The 19,445-nt window shown below is 38.8% G+C and overlaps 1 protein-coding gene across 6 annotated transcripts in view; it reads right to left on the minus strand.

Annotated features, from left to right (window-relative positions):
• Positions 1-19,445, minus strand: part of RHOBTB1 (Rho related BTB domain containing 1) — a 64,679-nt gene that overhangs the window by 21,836 nt on the left and 23,398 nt on the right. For all 6 annotated transcript variants that reach the window (XM_006089703.3, XM_023754606.1, XM_006089705.3 and 3 more), the window contains 2 exons: positions 16,212-16,413; positions 15,748-15,851 (listed from right to left, as the gene is read on the minus strand). In XM_006089703.3, the coding sequence (XP_006089765.1) occupies positions 15,748-15,851; positions 16,212-16,403 (296 nt within the window). In that variant the 5' untranslated portion in view covers positions 16,404-16,413. The remainder of the gene's footprint in view (positions 1-15,747; positions 15,852-16,211; positions 16,414-19,445) is intronic.

The following is a 19,445-nucleotide window of genomic DNA, read 5'->3' on the forward strand; positions in this document are numbered from 1 at the left end:
ATCCAGGCAACCATAAAATTTCTAAAAATAATCATTTGCAAGATAGAAAACTGCAGGGTGCTTACATTAAATGTAAATCACAAGTTAACTCTTTACATTTACATATATATATAACTGCAACAGATCAGAGCAAATATAGAGAAAAATGCTGAGATTAAAATATTTATAAATCACAAAAGAGGACCTAGGACTCAAAGTAGATAAATGTATTAATCTGCATGTGTAGTGTCCTTGAAATAAAGATATTATCAAAGATTCTTGGATACTGGAAAATGTGTAAAATATTCATAAATATATAAATGAAAGGGAAGCATGTCTTGTCTTTGGGATTCTGATTTAGTAGAATATTCTGTGCAGTCTTACTTCTAATCAGCATAAATAACAGTACCCAGTAAAGCCAAGAGTGCTTTGAATTTTACATTTTTTTCAGGAGCTGAGTTTTCTATTATTCATAATCCTATTTATATAGGATATCTGATGTAGCTCTGCTGTAAGCTTCATCCTGATCATAAAATAAAGCCACCATGAATTTCAGCAGTGTGAGAATAATATGGCAATATTCGAGTTTCAATATTATAGAGAAAGAATTGAGGAAATGTATTTAGCACTTAAAAGTGGAATAATATGTATTTGTATAAAATTGTTCTAATTGGTGCCTTCTCTTTCCATATTAAGGTATGTGACTATAAAGGAAATAATTCTCAGGGTTTAATTTATATGACAGACATGTAGCTAAATGTCAATTCCGTTATCTAATTTTATGATACAGCATGTGATGTTTTGAAATCAGAGCTAGCTCTGTTGCCAAGGTTACTGTGATAACACTCATGCCGCTGAACACATACTAGTTACTCTCCAGATGACCTGTAAACAAGTACAGACAGGACCTTGGGGGTTGGAAAAAATTGAATCTCCTGATGATAGTAGCACAATGCCACCACACAATACAAGTCCGGAGGGCCCAACTTCTAACTGTGTCCCATCAATATTTCAATGTATGACATACTGTTGGAAAGCTAGAAATATAATTCCGTGCTCTGTAAATATTTGCTCAAAAGAATGATAGTTAAAGAGAAGAGATTGTGCTGAGAGGAACACTACCTCTGAAGCTAAAATAATTTACTGAGTCAAAATTCTACTTGTATCCTTGGAATAAAGTTATTTTTTTCCCCTTTTTAATGCACATCCATGAGAATCTGTCCCCATAATTTTATATTGAAAGCAGTTAAAAATATCATCTTTGCTTAAATGTATTCAGTTTAACCCTTGCTGATCTAAATATAAATGCAAATGAAGAAAACATTGTGTACAGATGATACAGAATCCTATTCCTTAGGCTGCAATATGAATGCAGTACTCGAAACCTGATTTTAACCAAGAAACTGCATCAATGAATATAATGATAGGGCCATAGGAAGATGCTGCTTTAACACATTCCTCCTTATCTCAACATTCTTTTCTAATTCCTCATTCTCAACACATCAGTATCCTCTGTGACACAAACACCTATACAATCAAGTAACTATTTTGAGAATGCCATTTATTCCCTCTGCTTTTTTGAGCCATTTTTTCTATGTAGTCAAAGAAGGTACAAAACCTACAGTGAAGAATATCTCCAGCTTTAGGCAGAATTCCCAGGAACTAAGATATTAAGTAACCTTTAATCAAATCATTCATTCCCATGTGGAGACTGTTCAATGTCTACACAAGCTCATGTTTAAAAATGCCATTCCTACGAAGGATAAAGAGAAAAAGGGAACTTCTAGCGTGTTTACTTCTATAGTTCTGTTATTTTTTTTTACTTTGAAGAACTGAGTTTAAAAATAATTGGGAGGGGGTGGTGTGATGAGGACATTCTCACATATTAGGCAGCAGGGTTAGCCTGGAAATGACCTCAGGGTTCCTATTTCAGCTGTAAAAAAACCTGATAGGATTTAAAGCTATTTGGAGATCTAGTCATCCAAAAATGCTTGAGCTGATAAAGCCAACCTCAATCACATCAGTTTTTCTTTTGATGGTAAACAAACAAAAAAGCATATTTTTCATTGATCTTTCAAGTAGAATACTGGCCAAAAATAGCATGTGAAAAGATTGGCAAAGATATTTGGATAACATAAGGAGTGCATGCAAAGTTGGGACCAATCTTTGTTGGAAGATTAAAGGAAAAAAGTGCATCTTATCCACATATCTTGGCCAGAGCTACACATTAAACAGCAAATGCCACACATGTTCGCAAGGCCTATCTTTATAAAACTACAATCAAATATAGCAAATGTAGTAGGAAAAGACCAGAGAAGCAATGAGAAGCTAAACTGCTTTTCCAACCAGAAATACCAAATTCATCCTTTGAAGAAGTGGTTGAGAAGGGCAGATAATCACTATCAAAAATTGGTTATTAGGAATGAGTTTCCTAAGTTAATTTCCAAAAGTGCTTCTTGTGTTCCCTTTTCTAGTCCCATCATTGTCCAGTTAACTTATGCTTTCTTATCTGGTTAAGTGAAAAATAATTCCTAAATTATTCTTTATCTGAAAGCCTAAAACCAGGCCAATCTGATGGGCAACGTGAAGGACAGTGGAGTCCATGCAGTATACCAGTCAGCTGTGAGAGGGACAGCCAAACACTCTTCTCCATGGGCCAGTTCTGGTTGGGTGTCTTGAACTTGGTGACTAAAAGAAAGCTAACAATGATATTAACCTGAGTCTTGCCTGCAAGTGTGCCCCTTTTAACAAACATTTTTAAGCCTTTTGTTCTATGGATCCTACCTCTTTATGTCACTACTGCCTATCATTCTTTCTTTTCTCCTCCTCCTCCTCCTCCTCCTCCTCCTTCCTCCTCCTCCTCCTCCTCCTCCTCCACCTCCTCCTCCTCTTCCTCCTCCTCCTCCTCCTCCTCCTCCTCCTCCTCCTCCTCCTTCTTTTTCTTTTTTTAGTAGAGACATCCATACCCTTTATATGGGTAGAGATCATGATCACATTCTTTTCTTTGTCCCCTTTTGACAAAGATTCAAGTAGGAGTCTCTGACCTCCACTTTTGGGGCTTCAAACTTCCTCTTCCTCCCACCTCCCAAATAATCGAGGTAGGCTCTTTTCAGAAACATTTCAAAACCAGTCATGTCAACAATGCACCTTTCATGCATATAGTCTGACAGCGCTATGCAAACAGACAGACCCAAACACAACGAAACAGTTGGGAGCATGGCAGAGAAAAGAAATGTGTAACATGTGGCTTGGGAAAATTTTAGTAGGGGAGCAGCCCGGTGGTGTGTATGAGATGTGGAGGGATTGTCAGTGACGGTGAACATAACCATCTGGAGATGAATGGCTGTGTAAGCTCATACTCATGGAAGATGGAGAGGCCTGCAGGGGAGCGCCTGGCAGGGCAGTACCATGCAGCGCCCTAGAGGTGAGCAGAGAAATCAAGTCAATACTTTACCAATAGCAGTGAGGCTTCTTAAGGACAGATGTTATGTGGGGAAAACTGTGAAAACACCCTGAAATATATTCAGATTTGGGAGTGATTAGCATGCGCAACTATTTCTTCTAAGCCCATAACCGCATATTTAGTAGGAATCAGCATTATAAACCAGTCTTCCCCCACCCTCCAAAAATGGGACCAGAGCAATGCACACTCTTATGCAGGGAAGCCATAGCCACGCCCCAACCAATGCCACCAAACCCTAAGATAAATACTGTGCAAGTCTTAAAAATGGTTGGTTTTACCATCATAGCACAAATATCACAGGGGGAAATGGCCCTGTCCTAGAAGGTTGTTGGTTATCATCCAATGGAAACTGGCTATTTTCCACTTGATATTCTATTTTCTATACTTAGCAATCTATGCTCCATTTAGTATATTCTTACACCTTACACAATCATCAGAAAAAGTTGAATGCTTGTGAAATTGAGTGAAGCACAAGTAATTTGTTAGAAGACTAGGTTAAGCAATCTGATTTAACTCTTGGTCAATGGAAGCGGGAAGTATTGACATAGAGAAGGCTTGCTTAATAGGAGAAGGTGAAATTGTGGTAATAAATGCCCCCCCTGCTCCACCTGTCAGTTTCGTTTCTCTTTGGCTTTCCCTGAAGCTAAGTGACTAAGGAACTTCCTTCCTACACTGTTAATGTTTTCTCCTGAGAGCAAGACTAGCTGTAAATAGAAGCAAGCCTCTGTATCAGCTAGAATGTCAGATGGGAGGTCTCTGGGATTAACCTCCCTGACTCTTCTGAAACAAACACTCAAGATCATTCTACCACAATAAGAAAGGGAGTTTAACCCAGGTCTCTCAGCAATCCTCTTTGAATGGACAAAGGTACAAGAACTTGTTAAGTCACTCATCCAATGTCAATAAGCAATCATTCAATCATTTATTCCAGAAATATTAACTGGTAACTACCAGGCAATCTTCTAGACACTGGGGACACAGCAATTAGTCAAGGACACAAATGACTGTCATCATTGTTCTTATCCTCCTCATATAGAGACAATAAGCAAGACAAGCAAACAAAAGCAGAAAAATACATACTATGTTAGGTCGTGACAAGTGCTAACAGAAAATAAAGCAGGACATGGGGACAGAAATATTGGGGAGCAGAAGGTGCTGCTGAAATGTGGCCAGGGAAGGTCTAAGTGAGAAGGTGACATTTCAGTAAAGACCGGAAGGAAGTGAGGGAGCTAACTTGCTGAGATATATATATATATATTTATTTATATATATATAAAATATATATATATTTTTTTACTTGCTGATATCTTGAGGGAGAATATAGTGGAACAGGGAAAGCTAGTGCAAAGGCCCTGAGGCAGAAGCATGCCTGGGCTGTTTCCCTGAGGGCCAGGGGGAATACAGCAGGAGCTGAGTTGAGAGGCAATGCTGGGCAGAGGTAGGGAGAGCCTCAGGGCCTCTTACTTCAAGTGAACTGATAGACCATTCGGAGTTTTTGAGCAGAACGACATGATATAATCTGTGTTTTAAAAAGGCGAAAGATTTATGCGATCTGAAGAGAAACCAGAGTACTTTAATTTATGTTTTAAAAGGATCACCCACTGTTATAATGAAAGTTGACGAATGGTGGTGGGGAGAGGGTTGCCAGGAGGGATAAGGTAGGAGAAGGGGAACAGTTATGAGATAATGCAGTGAGAGATGATGGTTCGGCCTGGGAGCAGATGGTAAGAAGTGGCTGCATTCTACTGGTATATATATATATATATGCATGCAAGTAGAGCCAACAGGGTTTGCTGATGGGCTAGGTGTAGGATATGACCAAGAAAAGTTGAGAATGCTGCTTGAGTATTCATCCTGAGCAATTCTTTCTTCCCTGTTTCTTGTACTGACATCTTTAGTTCAGCATTTCTAACACCGAATTGTAATTATTTATGTGCTGTCTTCACCACTATATTGTGAGTTTCATTTTTAGGCATTTTATTCTGTTCCTATTAGTTTGTTTTCCATTGTACACAACATAGCAATTGTAACAACAGAGCCCTTCAGTTACTGTTTATCAAATAAAAAGCCTTATAGATATTGGAGGATAAAAAATATAGATGCCAATATGTTTGCAGACTCAAAGTCTAAAAGAAATAAACTTAGGCCTAAAATAAGTCAAGGGATATTTTATAATTTTAGTAAAGAATGAAAATAGGATCTGACTGGTTTGGCTCAGTGGATGGAGTGTCAGTCTTCGGACTGAAGGGTCCTAGGTTTGATTCTGGTCAAGGGCATGTACCTTGGTTGCAGGCACATCCCCAGTAGGGGATGTGCAGGAGGCAGCTTATCAATGCTTCTAACTCTCTATCCCTCTCCCTCCCTCTCTGTGAAAAAATAAATAAAATATATTAAAAAAATGAAATACTTAAAAAAAAGAATGAAAATAGTATGTGAGTTATTCTCTTTCTTCAGACAATTACTGCCGAAAGACAGCAATATATCTCTGGTATACAGCAGAGATTAGCCAGGCAATATTGTTTTTAAATTGTTTGAATTTTTCTAAAAAACCCATTTACCCAATCTAATTGGAAACTTTCATAACACCAGAATAATGGATTAATGATCTCTTCCAGGAATTAGATTATCTCCAGAAGCAAAGGAAATGTAAAAAAATAGGGAAGCTACTTTCAGAATTAATTCTGTGTTCGTTACATAGAATTAAGGCTTAAGGGAACACCTTCTATTTAACAGACCATCATTAAAAAAATGCCAAAAACCAAATTTAAAAAAAATAACTAAAATAGAAAGATAGCCAAGGTGATAAGTTTAAAAGAGAATTTGAAAATTTGCTTTATCTTTCTGTAATTCAATACTTGGTCCTTCTGACTATGCTCTATATACTACATGCTGGGGGCATAAGAGTTCTGGGGAGAGAATAAAGTGATGGAATAATTGTGGAAATCTAATGAATGGCCAATATTAAAAGTTACTGATAGATTATTGTTAAGATTCACTGAAAAAATATTTGTTGAAGTGTTCTGTAAACTATGAAGTACTAATTATTGTCAGACACATATGATTATGGGTTCAAAAGTCACCAAGGAAATACCTGTATATTACAGCTAATTAGAAGGAAGAACATTCTCATCAAGAGATCTTTTCCTTTTGGCTTACCAGATCATTCCTTTATTGATATGGACTTGCTGAAAGATGGCAATAGAATTACCCTTTGAAGACACAGTAGAATTACTCAACAGTCTCTTTAATTTTACCTCCTAATTTAAAAGCAAAAATACTATATGACTGAAATAGATTTCTTCATCAGAAAATTCCAGTATAAAAACATCACAATCTGATGTTTTTTTCTCTTCCTCCATGAAGAAAATCTACTTAGGTAGATTTGACCCAAGTTATCAAGCTTGTAGTTATTAAGTAGTAATAGAAAAAAGGTAAAAAAGAAGGTAGAACACAAGATGTTAATGTATTGAACAATGCATATTTTTTTATTCTTTTTACCCATCTAGTGGCCTCATTATTCATATTTTTGAGGCATCTTTTGGGTTCATCAATGCTTTTCTGGGTTGAACCACAAACAACCCTTCCCCCAGCCATGACCAGTGTTTGGGCAGCAGCAAGCATTCTTGTAGGTCTTGGAACACGAGTGACCCCAGTCATCAATCAAGCCCTGTTGCTATCTCATTTGGCACTGCTTTTTCCCAAGGACGATTTCATCCTGGACACAGGGCTGAGTCTGGCATGGGAATTTAGCTCTTGGAATATTCTGTCTTTTGGTTACAATACAAACTGTACCAGTTCAGAGTAGGAAGGACAGTGTGGGACAGCAGGTAGAGGGGGGCACAGATGTATTTTCTGTGTTCCAGATGATTTGGCATCACTGAAATCCTATGCTTTAGTATATAATCCATAAATTTCCATCACTTTAAATTTTACCAATTATTTATATGCATTTAGTCTAATGTATTTTTGTTTGTTTTGGATAAGCGCAGAGCAGTAATAATCCAACTTTAATTGTTCTCCTTAATGCCTCATCTTTGGGAAAGTGGAATAATTACATATATAATTATTTTAAAAATGATTCTTATAAAGATCTTGAAAATGATACCCAGAGGAAAACAACCTATAGTTGGAAAAGCATTAGCATTAATACAAGTAATTCTCTGTTTAGTAATACTCATTCAAACAAGTCACTCCAAAAGAAATTTTCAAATCCAAATATTGGGTGGAAAAGAGAGGTTTGGGGTTGTGGCTGACTGTGCCTCCCTCCTTTTTCTCCTGGCTTCACAGCTGATCTTTTCATTTGCTAATTCATTGAAGAGAGGCCTGGCACCAGTGTTTTCCATCTTCCTAACCTTCAGGTTGGTACAAGATTTGTTATTCTTATTTTAAAAGTTCAAATATAAAATTCAACCTTGTGAAATAATTTGGCTTTGTTATGATATTTCTTCATAAGTGCCTTAGAAAATCCTGGCTTGTATAAGATCAATCGATAGATTCATGTATTCCAACAACTAACATTCATTAAGCTCCTGCTGTGTACCAGGTCCAGGCATTGGGGACATAGAGTAGAAAGACAAAATCTCTGTTCTAAAGATACTAGGAATAATAGGAAAAAGGGGAAGGGGAAAAGAAGATTAAGGAACAATTTTCAAACAATGTCATCGTGGCTGTAATAGAGATTTGTGAAGGTATTGTATGGAAACATAAAGGAGAGATACTTCACCTGGATTCTGAAGGTGATAGGGATGAAGAGGACTTCTGGGATTTTGTGACCCTTGTTCTAAATTCTTAGAATATTAGTGGTAATTAAGTAGGTAAAGAATAGAGTAGGAACTGTAATTTTTCCATGTGGATGTAAAGCATGTTTGTGGGCAAGAGGCAACCGAGGATGGGGAACTATAAATACCTTGTTATGCAGGCAGCAAGAGATGAGGCTGGAAAGGTAGGTTGGGACTCAACCAGAGAAACTAACAAGGGTGGAACCTTACACCTCTTCTTAGTGCTTAATCCAGTGAGAGGACACTCCTGATAGCTACACTCTGCACCCAATTCCCAGCCAGAGTGGCTGAGTACCAAATGGAAAAGGTCGTTTGTATACTCCCAGAGAACCACTGCATCCCCCAGGTCCAGAACAAACCCACTAGAAAAGACTAAATTGTTGCTATTTGATGGAGACATGGAAAACTTTCATGGAACGTGTTGTTCTCTATTTGGCTATCACAGGGTACCTGGTCAAAATAATTTTCTTAGAAAAAGATACACACATAACCATAGCCAAAGACATAGGCTACTTGGTCAGACTATAATCTCACATCTGAGGGCTCTATCTCTTGGAAAAGGGAACCAGCATGATTTGGGGACAATTTGATAGTGTCCATCATTAGCTTTGACTTCTAGAACTATCCCATTTCTCACATTCTACTATTAAAAATCTGGTCCCATTCCCACCCAATTCCAAATTCACACAAATGATTTATGTTTTCAATGAGAACTTTAAGTTCTATAAATAATTAAAACATATATTGTTTACCATGAAAATTTTCTTGCATATATATCACAGACTACTTTTATTGCCCATAAAATATTTCTATTAAAAAAAAACTTAGAGGTACAATCAAAATACACTATTTGCCCCTTGGCACTATCATCCCAATCAAGATAACAGCCACTCATCACCCCCAAAGTTTACTTGTGTCTCTTTGTAATTTATTCCTCCCTCCCTCCTGTTTCCCAGGCAACCAACAATATACTTTCTATCATTATAAATTGAATTTTCTAGAATTTTATACAAATGGAATCCCATAGCATATATTCTTTGGTTTCCTTTACTCTCAAGTTCTCTTTTTAATCTTCCAGAGATTCCTCCCTGTTGGCTGAGGTTCAGTAAAGAGCATCATAATTCCACGGCAGTGTTTACCAAAGCATAACTCGAGAACCATCTGCTTTATAATCATCCAGACACTCGCTAAAATTTGCTGATTCATCTCTCCCCAGGACTCTGAAACCAAAATAACCAGGGTGCTTAGGCATACTCAAGTATGAGAACTAGCAGTTTTAGTTTAACCTCTTAGGGAACAACTATTCTTATCCCTTGGTCCAACGAACTGTTTATGTCTTTCTACTGTTTTCTATAACCTGGGCAGGTCTTAGTCCTTTAAGCCACAGCAGTACATAGAACTAAATATCTTTTTAAAAAAATATATCTTTACTGATTTTAGAGAGGAAGGAAAAGGGAGAGAGAGAAAGAAACATCAATGATGAGAGAGAATCATTGATCGGCTGCCTCCTGCATGCCCCTTACTGGGGATTGAGCCCAAAACCCAGGCATGTGCCCTTGACCAGAATCGAACCTGGGAACCTTCAGTCTGCAGGCCAACGCTCTCCACTGAGCCAAACCAGCTAGGGCAGAACTAAATACCTTTAAGATATAAGTTGTAAGACTTTTCCTAGATCCCTTTGTACTACACATGTGGTTTGAATTACTTTCCCATAAAGAACATGCATTGCTAACTTTCTTCCCTCCACCATTAGGACCAGGTCTTGGGTGAAGAGAGTTTAGTACTTGCCTCAAGTGCAAAATGTATAGAGGTGCCAAAAATCTCAGTAATCCAGATGAAACACATCTTTAAAAAAATTAAAGGAAAAAAATCCATGATGAACGAAATACCAAAATTTTAAATAAAGTCAAGATCAGCAACAGTGCCAATACTGAGCTTGAGGCAGAAACACACACACACACACACACACACACAAAAGAGTAATAGTGCTCCTATCTTTTTCTTTTTAAAAGCATTATTATTTATATTTTATGCCTGAGGTGGAATGTCTTACCTTACCCTAGTCTTGGCCCTGGTCCACCTCACTTTAATATGTTTCTCTCAAACAGGGTTTTTGCCATCCTGAAATCATCATTAGGATGTTACTTCTGGCTCAGCGTTTAGAATGTGCCATGAACAATAAGAGCTACTTCAAAATACTCTATCTAGATGCATTAGTTGTTTCTGATTTTTCCCTCACCATTAACCACAAGTACAGCCAATCCCAGACAAAGGCACAAACCCATAATCCTGAATTTTTTAAAGAACTTCAACCGAGCACTCAAATTGGGATGTATTCATGCTGTATCTGATTACATGTGCCTTCAATGTGAAACATCAGTTACCTAAGACACACAGAAACCACGGCTCTAATTAATGTTACCATTTAAAGCATATACTGTACTTTTCATAGGTGCTAATATTTGGGAAAAAACAGGGTGTAAGAATAATTTATAGAATAAATGGATTCCAACTAGACTGAAAATATGATTAGAAACTGTTCTTTATAAGGGCAAGTACAGTAGTTCTGCATGCTTAAGTTAAATTTTGGGGAGAAAGCATGCCATTATAAAATACAGTCATGCCTCAGTACCCACAGGGATTGGTTCCAGGACCTGCTGTGGATACCATGATCTGAGGATTTTCAAGTCTCTTATGTAATATGGTGTAGTATTTGCATGTAACCTATGCATATCCTTCTATATACTTTAAATAGTCTCTAGATTATTTATAATATGTAATACAATGTAAGTGCTTGTAAATGCTGTTATACTGTATTGTTTAGGGAATAATGACAAGGAAAAATGTCTGTACATATTCAGTACAGATACAGTCATCATAGGCTTAACTACACAGTACATGCCAGCAACAACATTAACATTGTTTTTCTGAATATTTTCAATCCGTCGTTGTTAGAATTTGTGGATTCGGAACCTGCAGAAATGAAGGGCCATCTGTACCTAAGATTCCTACTCACACTCAGAAAGTTCACTTGCATGTATCATTTTTACTGGAAGTAAAAGGACTCATTTTTAGCTACTTTTAGATGCACATAAAGAATTTAGCTATTTGCTATGTATAAAAACTTAAGAAGAACAATGGAATATTAGAGCTGGTGACAGATGGTGAATGCTGGTCTTCAGTGTCCACAAAAACAAAAAACAAAACAGCATAGGAATTAGACTGCACCAGGAATAAATTTAAAGAAAATTTCTGATCAAGCATCACCATCAGCCAAAAAACATGGTGCAAAGGAGGATACAGGCTTTGGAGGCAGATAAAACTGTCAGGAAAAGTTCAGCTTTACTGTTTATTAGCTGTCTGACCTTGGTCCCTTTCTGTGCCTGCTTGCTCAACTATGAAGAGAGCCTGCTTTGCAGGGTCACCACAGGAATGAAGTGGGACGAGATTTATACAGCACCTATCACAGGCCTGGCTCATGAGGAGCCCCAATTAAATCGTAGCTGCTGTTGTCACCACCACCTCCAGCATCATAGGCTTTATTCAGTGTTTGAAGGGCCTGAGACAGATCAATGCTGGAAGTTTCCAAGGAAAGGAAACAATACAATTTATAATTATTTATGTGTGGCATGACTATCGGAGAGGAATAGAGGGGCCCTGTCCTGTTGAAGGCAGGCCCCATCCTATTTGTCTACATTTTCAGTGCCAGGTACCTAAGTGTGAACATTTCATTCTTATAATAGTTCCAGGGATAAACTTTTGAGTTGAGTGATATCCCTTTAAAAAGAGGCTCTTTTCTTGCCAAAAAAGAGAGCAGCTGATCACAGTCATGGTTACTATGTACAGTCTTGTTCTTGACATTTAAAAAGATCCAGAAAAGAGCTTCAAAAGTTCATCCAAAAGTGGATAGAAAGTAGGTGGTGGGAAGACAGGCTACACGAGAGTTGGAGTCATTCACTCCAGACAAGAGAGGGTTTGACAGATTTCAAATGTGTTAAGTGTTAGGACGGTGATGCTGCTACTCTGCTACCTTTCATCTCCAGTGAACACAAGGGCTCCTCTCAGTACTTTTTCTTGGGTGGATGACTTCCCTTTCTGAAGAAAATAATTCAACTAGATGACCTTTCGAGATCTCTTCTAGTTCTAAGTCTGCACAAATATGAAACAGCAAACAGACACTTAGCTCATCAAGGTGGAGTGGTTTTTCAGTTGCATCCTGTTTAAAAGGAGGTTGAGGGAGCCTGGTAAGGTAGGCAGAGTGGGAGCCAGGAGTCAGGCAGAGCTGGGTTTGCATCCACCTCTGAAAATCACTAATAGGCAAGTGAAGGGACACAACTCGACTCAATTATATGCAGCCTGCAAATAACCTCTGCCTCCTAGGGTTCCTAAAAGGATGAACAAAGTTAATGTTGGCAAAGCATCAAATATTTTGACTGGTGCATTATAGGCCTTGGATAAATTAGAGCTATTATTCTGCTATTATTCTAGTTGGCTAAAAATAAATGGGTTGAATAGTTGACTATCATAAAAAAAGAGCAATGCCATTCTGGTTATAGTTATACTATGCTAGTAAAACTACAGATTAAAGTTAGCAGACTGACACCAGGCCCCGCCCCCACCCCGTGTCCCCAGGATCCACTCTGCTTGTCCATGCCAAAGAATGTTTGAGGGGGCAAATTATTAACTAGTTTGGTGCAAGTAGGAATCTTGGTAGGAATCTGGTTTCTCTTGGTAGGAATCTGGTTTCTCTCACTGTCACCACAAGAATCAAATGAATTACTTCAAAAAGGTTTCAAATACATTTCCAAGTATAAGGAATATATCACATCTCACTGACTTGCAATTCACACCAAGCATAGTAAAAACATCAGTCAAAAAATAGATTTGCAAACCAAACTGATTGTCAGGAACTGTAATTAGGATTTTTCTCCTTCACGAATGATATAAAGCTAAAAATAAAAGTCATAAAGAAATTCAACAGCTTTCACATAGCCATTAAATGCAGTGGTCAGAGCCTTAGACTGAATAAAAGAAACTCCTGCCCAGCTGCAGTGGCTCAGTGGTTGAGCGTTGAGCTCAAGGTTCAATTCCCAGTCAGGGTACATGCCTGGGTTGCGGGTTCGATCCCTGATCATGCTGGAGGCAGCCGGTCAATGATTCTCTGTCATCATTGATGTTTCTATATCTCTCTTCCTCTCCCTTCATCCATGAAATCAATAAAAATATGTTAAAAAATAATAAATAAAAAACTCCTATTACTATCAGAATTTTCCATAAAATGTAATATTTTGGTGCTGCATCCATAGGGTATTACATTTTTATCATTTACAGAAAGATGCTGGAGTCCAAGATAGGACAGCACTTGCGTTTGTTTTTTACCCATAGTGGGGCCTGTGCAGGATGCCGGGAGGCTGTGGAGAATTGGAAAAGACAGAGGAAGTACAAGGTACAAACATGTGCATAAAGTGAGGCCCATGGAGAGCTGGGCCAGAAACACAGGACTGTTTCCTGAAACCCCGTGTGTTGTTCGGAGAATTGGACTTGGCTTGGAAAGCATGTCCTGTTTCCATCCAAGGGGGACCTGGTTACAGCTGATAGAACCAAACCCGACAGACAGACAAGGGAGCAGAACAATGCACTTTGATCTGCCAGAGTCATATGAAAGAGCAGCTTGTTTTTGTTGGTGAGTAAGCACAGGCATGACAAATGGTAAAATGACCCCAGACACCTCAGGGAGCCGGGGGAGACCCAATGTAGATAGATGCCTGTCAATATTAGGTCAATGAAGGCTATTGTGCCATTCCATCAATCCTAAGCAGGAACCTCACACAATAATGAAGCAGCCCTTATAGGACCACATGCAACTTTTACACTGTGGACCCAAGTTAAAATTCATGTTTTTAAAAGCATAAAAATTTCAAGTGGCAGCAAACCACTGAGGTATTGAACCAGCCTACAGAAGCAAAACCCAAAGTCTCAGCAGGCTCATATTAGGCCCATCATTCTCACAACACTTTTTTAGAAGTGGGGTATATACAAACAGTCCTTTGAAATTTACCATATCTATTCTTACTTTGCTTCAAGTCATCATTTTATTGTGCTTCCCTGAAACCATAGATATTACAAATGTGACTGCATAGTACTTATAAGCAGGTTCATTACTGTGTGTGTGTGTGTATGTGTGTGTGTGTAATAATTGGACAAAAGAAACAAACTAACATGGGAAAAAACTAACATGGCAACTAAGATAAAAATCAAGAACATCCTGGAAAGAAAAAAACAACAAAAGAAAAATTAAGAAGAAGACAAGTATCCATGATGCTGAATATTAAGTTCAAAGACCTTGTTACCAAAAGTTTTGTTAAAGTTAAAGCTTTACTTTCATATGCCTCTTTCTGCATCCCCTTGAACAGACCTGTCTAAATTGCAGATTCTCTCAGTGTGTGAACGGCTTCTCAGCGGCTTACTCAGTATTTGAAGCCACTTGGAGAAATGCCAGTAGAAGTGTGCTCAGAGGTTAGAGAGCTACTGGCTTGAAGGGATAGAGGGGACTTTCAGAAACGCTGACCTCAATACCAAAGAGCAACTCCCGTGTTTGGAGTAGCTAATTCAACCCTGTGAGGTAACACCATGTTTGATTTTGACAAGGGATAGCTGATCCACAAACCTAAATTCTAAACTTAAAATAAAAGGTGTTAATTTATAATTAAAGGGTAAGAAGATCTCCTTATCTGGATTTTGATAGGTATGACACATTCTCTACGATAGGCTTAAAGTTAGGGTCATGAAGACTCTGTTGCAGTTTTGGTGACAAGCAGTTGCTAAATATTTTAAGGCATATTCCTTCTCATGTCCTTCCAGATTAAGCTTTCCTTTATTGAACGTTCCCTTCTTCGCTTTCTTTTTTCTTTTTCTTTTTTACTGAAAGATATATATTAATGCTTCAGTTCATTTTGGAAATGTGTCTTGTGAAGGACTTCAGAGATATTTTTCTTTCTTTTTAAAAATGACCTTCACATAAAAGTAATAGACTTTTCAGATAACAAAGCCCAAAGCAAATAACATCCGACTCTGCAAATATGGTCATGAAAAGACCAAAGAGACCTTTAGAACTGAGGTGGTCATGTGCTAAGAAAACTTAAAACATTTTAACAGAAGGCAAATAAAGCATTATCCAGGAAAACAGCAATCAAAGCAGCCCAAGGCTGAGGGCACAAAGAATCCTCGTCTTGCAAACATCCCCGTTTAACTAGCACTCTGGTTGTTTTTAGTCAAGTACTTCCTGGGAGGAACAGAGTGGCCAGGCACACTGCTTTTCTTGACAACAGGAAACAACGTCATTTTGGGTTGTGGGTTTTTTTTTGTTTTGTTTTCGTTATTTTTTTTGGTCTTTTCTTAGACACAGTGCAGAACCCAACACATTTCAAGGCCATATGATGTGGTTTTTTTGTAGAGTTATGAAGCAGCTGTGGGTTTTGGAAAGGAAATTGTATTCAAGCTCAACGGCGCTGCACAGTCCTGGTTTACCTGCCATATGCAAAGCGCCGGTCTTTGTGATGATCGCCAAAAGTATCCCAAAGCCTGAGAGAAACACTCACTTCATCAACAACATCCCGGGAACGTTCCAAAACCTGCAGAGGAGAGAGAGAGCATCCATGCTCAGTGGCACCCAAAGGTTCCCCAGGGAAGGATGTCTGGGTCAGCACCCCTCAATGCCCACCCGACTTGCTTGCATTTAGTTTTCTCACTCGCCCTAACAGGACTTAACCTCAGCTCAGTTCTCCTCCCGGAATCACATGACTCAAACCCACCTCATTCAGGATCCCATAGCCATCCTCCCAAATTTGCGTTTTGCTTTTGTTTTCTCTTATGGTACTACAAATGCTAGTTTTATTTCGAATGTATAAATTGCCCCTTCCCTCCCTTTAAAATCAGACAGGCAGTAGCAGTGATGTGCCCTGAGGATTCTAAAGAAACTCTGTACATCTTACCTCCTGGCAGACCCGGTACTGGTCAATTGCCCACACGGTTGGTACATGGGTGGCCAGCAGCTGATACTGCGTTAGCGTTGTATTACATGCTCTGGCACAGATCAAGCGCGTCTTCCCCACGGCGTTGTCTCCCACGACCACACACTTGATGGTTTCAACGTTGGGCCTTTCGTAGTCCATGTCAGTGTCCATTTATAAAACCCTGTAAGAAGAGAGTAGATACCACATTAAAGACACCAGGGCTTTCCAGGGCAACCAAAGACCTGAGGGGTTCAGGCAGTTTTCTCTCTGTCCAGGAACTGCTTTGGAGGTAACCAAGCATAAGCAAGAAGTTTGGAAGTTTATACTAAGCCCAAGTGAAACCCAAGTTTTCTTTTTATATCTCACACAAGTACAAAAACACCGGATTGTTATTTTGACCCCAAACGGTTTATTCCGGTTAACATGTTATTTTCTCCTTGGTTTTCTCTAAACACAGCCCGCCTACTGGAGATCCATCCAGACTGGTCAGCTGCTGGGGCACATTTATAGCTCACCAGCTACTCATGTTGACCGCTAAAGAGACTCATCACCTGCAGGTTAGCCTGAGACATGAGGGCAGAGGCTGCCGTGGCAGTGCTAGTGCCCATACCATCACAGTCTTCCAATGATCCAGTATCTCCTGCTGGAAAGCAGTTTTCTATAGGTTCTCAACTATCGTGGTGACTTAGAGGAGACTCCAAAGTGCAAGCAGACAGCACTACCCAACATTACTGAAGAGTGAATTGTAATTTTATTACTTGACACATTAACAGAATTAACTTTTTATATTTATCCATTTATTTATTTTTATTAATCAAGTTCATAAAAATATATACCCAAGAGGGGCACCATTAAGCAATATATACTTTATTCTCCTTTCTGTGTTTTCATCAAGAAATCTGGAACATTTGGTAAAGAATAATTTTACCAGGATGAGGAACTACTTTGGAGTTTTCCTGAAACCATCAAAACAGGTTTAAAGAGAGTTGCTGACCTGGTTTTCTGGATTTTCAAATACTGACGATCTTTCAAGAGGAAGAGGAAGAGCAGCTGCTAGCTCTGCTTTCCGTATCAGAGCCTCCACAAAAGGCAGAGCAGACTGCTTCCTGGGAGAGACCAGATGGACAGCCAACCATTTTAAGACTTTAAGATTTTAATGAAATAGAACTGCCCTTTTGAGGAAATCTATTGTTAAACTGAGAACACTGGTTATATGATCATTTTTAAAGAGCCGATAATGGTTTTAATGGCCATAATGGTAAAGAAATTGTAGGACCTGATACGTAATAAGGACTCTATAAGTGTTTAAGTCAACTGATTTGAGAAAAGTGACCATTTGCCTAGTATGAGAGTAAGAGAATAGAGGGAGAGATAGAAGAAAGAACATGAAGAAGAATGCTTTTTCAGTTCGGACCATCTGGACATGAACTTGTCTCCTGTAACACCATTACAAGAGGTGACAGACCAGAGGCTGAAGAATTATTTGATGGGAATGGAGTGACTCAAGGAACAGATTTGTGATGAGGTCAGGATCTGATTTGTGGCTCCTACACAATGGAAGGGCTTAAAATAGATAGATACCTGCCCCTCACCTGGCAAATGCTGTTCTGAAGGTCTCGGGTGGGAAAAGAGATCCAATTCTGAGGATCAGCCAGGTGTGGTAATCCTACTATTTATCACTTTAAAATCTAGCCTTAACATTCTATGGTTTTACTTGTTCCATACTTAATAGTATAAGATGGCAAAAGCATGACTTTGGCATTAGATCAGTGGGTCTTAAGTAGAAAACATTTAGCAATGTCTGGAGATATTTTTGGTTGTCACATGGGGTTGGGGGAGTGCTACTGGCTTCTAGTGGGCATAGGCCAGAAATACTGCTGAACATAGTGGAATGCACAGTACAGTGCTGCCCCAAATGTCATAGTGCCGAGGCTGAGAAGTCCGTGCCTTAGATGGAAGTCCGTGCCTTAGATGGATGTGAGTTTGAAACCTTGTCCCCATTTTGCAGTCATTGACTTGGCAAATTATTTCCTCTTTGTGAGGTGGGAATCCCCTGAGGTTGTTGTGAGGATTAGGTGAACTGTTGTTTTCAGTCCCCGACACATGGATGCCTTCAAAAATTATAATCATGATACTGAAGATGAATGCCTTTACATGACAGCAAAATTGAGTCAGGTGGAAGACCAGAATTAGATGCAAAATCATACACTTGATTTTGCACAAAGATCTATAAAAGGGATGGATATATTGCCCTGACCGGTTTGGCTCAGTGGATAGAGCCTGTGGATTGAAGGGTCCCGGGTTCGATTCCAGTCAAGGGCATGTACCTGGGTTGCAGGCACATCCCCAGTGGGAGGTGTGCAGGAGGCAGCTGATCGATGTTTCTCTCTAATCGATGTTTCTGACTCTCTCTCCCTCTCTCTTCCTCTCTGTAAAAAATCAATAAAATGTATTTTTTTTAAAAAAAGGGATGGATATATTCTAGAAGAGCAATTAAAGGGTAAGTTACTGAAAAACACAGAATGGAAATACAACATGGAGAGCATAGGTGACCGTATACAGAGAAGGCAGAAAAGGTTCTGGGTAGGGAGAAGGATATAGTTACCTAAAAGATAATAGAGTTAGAAAGGTAGCTTAAAAATATTTTTTGGAGGAATTTCTAGATTCTGGAATGAGAATGGTAACACTTCTTAATAGTCTTTATAAGTTTTGGGGGATATTAGCATGGGATAGCCTATGCCAGAAAAACAGGTTCCATTTGGAGCCTCACACTCTGGAAACTGAGTTATATTATTTGGAATGTCCTAAGAGATGGAAGGAAAACCTCACTTTTTTGAGAGTGAATTTTATTTTATGTTTTAGATCAGTGGTCACCAACCTTTTGGACCTCACAGATCACCAGTGGTCCACAGACCACCGGTTGGCGACCACTGTTTTAGATAATTAAAAGTCATAGAGAGCCAATCCCTAAAATTTGAGGAATGCTTGAATTTAGTCAAAATTGAGATATGAAAAAAAATAGAATTGGTTTTCTTGTTGGCTTGCAAAGTAGCTCTGATAGCAGCCCCCAAAGAGTGATCTCCTCTCCCCCCAGTAATTTGAAACATGGCAGTTTTGGTGGAATAGCTGTGTAGTTTTTTCAGGACACTACTTTGAGGGGGCCAAAGCTTTCCCAGCTTTATATTAAGGCTATGATTACAAAAATATCATTAC

Source organism: Myotis lucifugus, unplaced genomic scaffold, assembly GCF_000147115.1.
Source record: "Myotis lucifugus unplaced genomic scaffold, Myoluc2.0 scaffold_62, whole genome shotgun sequence".
Lineage (NCBI taxonomy): Eukaryota > Metazoa > Chordata > Mammalia > Chiroptera > Vespertilionidae > Myotis > Myotis lucifugus.